General features: G+C 38.4%; 2 protein-coding genes across 2 annotated transcripts in view; one reads left to right on the top strand and one right to left on the bottom strand.

Annotated features, from left to right (window-relative positions):
• Positions 1 to 2: 2 nt before the first annotated feature.
• On the top strand, positions 3 to 2,859 carry cd63 (CD63 molecule; the record flags this gene model as incomplete). The annotated part of the gene is made up of 4 exons (XM_008414718.1): positions 3 to 59; positions 238 to 381; positions 1,347 to 1,430; positions 2,425 to 2,859. Coding segments are annotated over 4 exons (351 nt in total), but the record flags the coding sequence as incomplete, so codon positions are not given.
• A 72-nt stretch (positions 2,860 to 2,931) lies between these two features.
• Positions 2,932 to 5,682, bottom strand: part of letmd1 (LETM1 domain containing 1) — a 10,688-nt gene continuing 7,937 nt past the window's right edge. The window contains exons 6-9 of the mRNA XM_008414719.2: positions 5,564 to 5,677; positions 5,335 to 5,487; positions 5,163 to 5,259; positions 2,932 to 4,446 (exon numbers count right to left, since the gene is read on the bottom strand). Of these exons, the coding sequence (XP_008412941.1) occupies positions 4,370 to 4,446; positions 5,163 to 5,259; positions 5,335 to 5,487; positions 5,564 to 5,677 (441 nt within the window). The 3' untranslated portion in view covers positions 2,932 to 4,369. The remainder of the gene's footprint in view (positions 4,447 to 5,162; positions 5,260 to 5,334; positions 5,488 to 5,563; positions 5,678 to 5,682) is intronic.

Below are 5,682 nucleotides of genomic sequence, written 5' to 3'. Positions count from 1 at the left end.
TGAACTACAAGACGGGCTCACAAGAACTCAGAGAAACTGTGGATAAATTCCAGGAGAGTGTAAGTTCAGCGTCGACTGTCCTCGTCACTGTTTGCATTGCTCACCAACACCTTTGCATAACAGTTCTGCATCCTGTTTGTCCTTCAGCGTGTCACATTGTTACTCTTTGTGCCRTCTGCTGGCCCAGGCTGCAGCTGGCTCTTCTGTTATCAAGGTTTTGTGTTGGCTCATTTGCAGTTGAAGTGCTGTGGCGATCAGAACTCCACTGATTGGCAGTACTACGGTGTCGATGGAAAAACGGTGCCTGTCTCGTGCTGCATAGAGGTCARACCAGGCTGCGGAAACGGAACCATGACAAATAGCACCATTGTGTACCAGCAGGTAAAATATATTTATTGTGTTTTAGCTGTTGGAGTTTCAGGAACAGTAGGTAACAGGATGTCACCAGCCATCATGACCCGATAAGGTCATAGAAGTTAGCCGAAACTAAACACAGACTACATTCCATGGAGATGGAATGTAAATATTAGGGAGAAGTATAATTCCACTTAGATAAAATTGTTTCTGTGAGACAAATAAATGTAGACTTAAGACTTGGTCGTGATGCATGGATTTAGAGAGGCGCATGTGAGGCCTRATGGCTGTCTGTGCCYTTACAGTTTGTTAAAACAACCAGCTTTTATGCATACATAGTTCTCGTGTGACGTCACATTTCCAGGAACTTTGCTGTTGACAGCCATCTTGGTAGGTATTGAAACTATCATTACAGTTGCTAGCAAATAATTATAAGGTGTAAATGAAACTATGCACAGTTTTCTTTTACTTTATTTTTTATTATTTTCCTCAGTAGTGGAAACAAGACACAATCAACATTCGTTAGAAACAATACAAGAAATCCGATAAAGAAAATTGGAAGAGCAAAAGATCAGTTGTCTCCATCTTGTGCTTTACTGCTTTTTAACATGTAAATTATTTTCTAGTGAAACAAAATCGGCTATGTGTTGTAAATAATTGCCTAATTCTCTGAGGTGACATGCGCAGTGCGGTGGGTGCTGACGCAACACGACGTCTGCTGTTAATACCTCTATAAATYAGAAGCAAGGTGATACAAACCTGATTACGAAAGCCACCACATTGTTAATCCTTCCCCAGTTGTGCAAGGGAACATGCTGCTTCAAGCGTTCCCTATAAATAACTGTGAACTGAACGGAGTTAGAAAGCAGTCCACCATGGATAAACTATGTTAGGAACTTGTGCAATTTGATCAGGAGCCAAAGATTTCAGTCCCTCTTTCAGATCACATGCTAGCAAGTTAATGTCTGCTCACTTTTTGTTTTGTATTTTAGGGTTGCCGTGACGTCATGGTGAAGATGCTAAAGAAAGACGCTCAGTGGTTGATAATTGCAGCTATCAGTGTTGCTGTCCTCCAGGTASGTACTGGCTGTAAACCACATCATCAGAGGATTCACCTGTCRATATTTATTTGACCAATATCATTTTTTTAGTCTTAAGTTCATGATGTAAAAGAGAGAAACGTACTCCTAATTGAGGCGGTAATTAAGAAACAAACAGAAAAGGAAGAAATTACAAGATTATCCCCCTTTATGCATGATAATATACATCCCAAATCTTTATCAGAATTTTATAGAAACAAAACAWAGAGCAGAAATAAACTTTCTGTTTGTGTCCTCGTACATAGAAAAAGGATGGGAGTTGTTGCTAGGGAAGCATGATATTATCTGCCTGGTCTCGGTATCGGCCGATATTAGCTGTAAGATTTAATATCAGCAAAATATTGGTCAAAATAACTCACTGATATAAAAGGCGCCGTTTCATAGGACAAGCCAGTGGCACCGATACCTGCAGCACGGCACTTCAGGTCTGCACTGTTTGAGTGTTGTCATTGTCTTAGAGAGACCAGATGTCATGAATAAATCTGACATTAAACATATGGCAAGTTTACATCATTTCCAGCCTCGTTTTTGTGTTTGGCTAAATTGACAAAGATAATATAGTATTTTAATTCCGCAGTAGAGAAATCAATATAGTTTCAATGAGTAGATATAGGAAAAAAATATCGGTATCGGTTATCGGCCAAATGAGTTTTAGTATATAGGTATATTGGATATTGACCAAAAATCAAATATCGTGCATCCATATGTCTTAGTTTGATGAGTTTCATCATTTGAAGGGGAAAAAAAGATGTGTGACCTGCCAATCAGGTTTTATACTTATTCTACTTATTTTAGCCCCATTTTCAAAAGGGCTAATTTAATCTAATCAGTATTCTAGTGTTTTTAAGTATATTTTTTATTTTACCCTCTTCGTCCCAGACATAACTATGTATGTTTTAAATGTTATATTTTAAATATAGCATCATGTGGGGCATCATCTTCATGTTAATTCATCCATTTCTTCTTTCAGCTTCTGGGCATCATGTTTGCTTGCTTGTTGATGAGAGGCATCCGCGGCGGCTATGAAGTCATGTGATTGGCATACAACCAAGTGCTGGGTGGTCGGGCCCTGCTTATTAGGAACTTCCATTTCAAAACAGTTAATATTCACGTTAAAGTTCCCATTTTATTTACAGGATTTTAAGTTTCTCCTTTATAGCAAAAYTGGGGTTTTTAGTTTCATGTTGGATCATTATTCCCGCTTTTATACTGTAAATACATGGAGAAAGAAAAGCATTCTGAGGAAAGCTGATGATTGTCTTGGAGTTTAGAAAAAGACTGGAGGTTTTTAAAGCCTGACTCTTTGGRAAGTATTTTTGAGTTAAGTTTTTATGTTATGGTTTCATTTGTAATAAAGTCTCCTGCAATTACATGGATTTTCAATAAAGACAATTAAGAAATAAAAGTGGCATTGAGATATTTATTGCAAAAAAAAAAGCATAATGCAATATTGGCACAAAAACACAACACTCAGAACTTGAGTAAATAACATATAATTACAAAAAGATTCATGTTTCAGATGCTGAGTGCCAAAACTTACGAAAGGCACAGGAAGTATAATGATGAACTTTACAACTCCAGTTATGTTGTACTCCTTTGTWCTTTCAGTCCTCGGTGTTTGAACWGGTTGGATGAAACTTTGTGCTAAAATACATGAATTTAAATCTCCACGTGAACAAAATGATGGATACAAAAAGTAAACAGTAAAGTGCAATCACAACTTGACAGTCTACACCTGGGCTTCATCCCCCAATTTCTGTATTTTGTCTAAAATTTAAAGCTAATTCAAGTCTTTTGAACAACTTTATCGTGACCAGAAAGTTAGAAAATAAAAATAAAGCATAAAATGAGGTAACGGCAAGAGAAAATACAGCATGTTTGATTACAGCATGTTTGATGACAACATGTCCACAAATTCTGCATACAGCTCTCCTTACATTTATTACTACTGATTTACATCTGAATTTTTCATTTAACTTTATTTCTTTTTCTCAAGTAGAATCGTCTTTGTTTCCCCGACTTGCATTTTGTCCGAGTGTAGGTRCAAACTCRGACAAAAGCAGAAGCTAAGCACGTGTTCAAGCAGCAATGACCTGAAAAACAGGAACAATGAACATTTTAACCCGAGTTTTTAAACAATCCTTTGAAAAAGTATTCACACCCCTTGGGCCTTTTTGTACTGAATGAAATACCAGCACAAAGCCGTGCATAATTATGAAGTGGGAGTAAAATGATGCCAAGTTCAAAATACAAAGTTCTTTTAGCAATCTGAAAAGTGTGGCATACATGTTTTTAGCCGTTTCACTCTTGATTCCCCTAAATAAAATCCAATTCAAGCAAGAGCCCTAACATGCAAAATATTACGAACACACCAAGGACAGGATGAAACAAGGTGGCAGCAACATGCTGTGGGGTTTGTTTTACTCAGCTGGGTCAGAATTACACTGGGGTCTGGACTCACCTTCCAGTCGGATAATGACCCAACAAAACGACCTAGTTAAAGTCCCAGTTTCATTTGATCTTGACAGATTTTATTTTTAAGAAAGAAAAGCAGTCTGTCCCATTTTATGTTGGTCTATCACATAAAACTGTGGATTTAAAATGAAGAAATGTAGAAAAATGAAAGGGTGTGAATACTTTTGCATGGCACAGCAGATAAGCGCTCCAGMGGAAATTAAACTTCCCCGCCAAGGTTCAGAACTGCAAACAGAAACACCTGTTGTCTCTGATAAAAGACTGTTTGACGTCATGTTTCCATATTAAATTGTCATCGAGCAAATTAGCATCAGTGTCCGGTGTTGGTTTTTCTTTTGAACCCAATCTAGCCAGGAAATGTTCTACATTTCTTTTTTAAGAAGATGTTGACACTCTTGTGTGCAACACAAGTGACTATAATCACAGGATCAGGCTTCCTGTCAGTGATGGCTCGCAGCGCCGGGGAAGTTTGCAGACATGAGCACCATGCAGTGCAGCAGAAGTGACAGCTCTGACTCTGCAGATTTAAAAAAAAAACATAGATGTATAAGGTTAGGGTAAAGACACATTCCTTTACATTTAAAATGAGGAAATAATCTTAAAAAAAAAAAGAAGATGTGAAGTAGAAGTCTATGAAAGACTTCGTTGCCCCTCAATGACAAATTAATTTCTGACTTGTGTTTTTATTGAGTTTCTGTAAAAGGAGCATCAGAGCGATGGTGTCTACCCTGACTGCAGAAGGTAGAAGATTTATCATGCAAAAAATAAAAGTACACATTATTTTACAYTGGTCAACCCATTTAATCAGATATGATCTACTCACATGATCTTGTTTACAATCTACAAATATGTCAACCAATAGAAAATGAGAAACTTGTTTAGCTGAAAGTATGTTTTGTTTTTCCACCAAATATTGATTCCTGAACTCTCCCTGAATTAAAACATTAGGATTGTTGTTTTTAAACAAATATGAACTTGTTTTATTTGAGGTCTGAAAGCACTGCATCTTTTTTTGTTACTTTGACCATTTCTCATTTTCTGMAAATAAATACTAAATCTTTGCTTGGAATTTCAGATATACGTTGTCAGTAGCTCATAGAATAAAAGAACAATCTTMATTTTACTCAAACATATAAAAGTAAASAGTAAAATTATAATTTTAAATGGTTTCTTAAAATTTTCCAGAGCTGTATATTCAGTGAAGTACGAAACACAGCTAATAAATCCACGTACCTTTTAAAGCAGAGGACACCTGAAGCCACTGGGACAGCCACTCCAGAGACTGACTGGTAGCAAGACCGTCAGCGTTCATCCCTCTCACATAACAAGCCTGCAACAGGAAAGACTTACATCAGCCTGAAAAACAGCTTCAGCTTGGGGAAATAAAACTCACCGAGTGACGAACCTGTTTGAGTTCCCAGTCACTGAGCTGGTGAGGGCCCATTCGGCTCAGGGCTCGGTCCAGCTGGAGCAGCTCCAYGGCGTGGCTGTTCAGCCGTCGACCAATCAGGAAGCCCGGGAGACGGGGCGTGAGGAAGAGGAGGGGGCTGATGCGTCTCTGATCAGCCACAAACACGGATGAGCTCAAACAGAYGCAGCAGAGAGAAGGTGGATGAGAGGAAGGTTTTGCTCACCATCTGATCGTTGCTCATTGTGTTCATGGCCAGAGGAGCTCTGGAGAACAGACTTCTGACAGCCAGGATTTCAGAGACATTCGGGTTTCCGCCGCGTTGCACCTGGATGCAAACGGAAA

This window comes from Poecilia reticulata, linkage group LG7 (genome assembly GCF_000633615.1).
Source record: "Poecilia reticulata strain Guanapo linkage group LG7, Guppy_female_1.0+MT, whole genome shotgun sequence".
Classification (NCBI taxonomy): Eukaryota; Metazoa; Chordata; class Actinopteri; order Cyprinodontiformes; family Poeciliidae; genus Poecilia; species Poecilia reticulata.
This window is presented reverse-complemented; position numbering and strand designations above follow the sequence as displayed.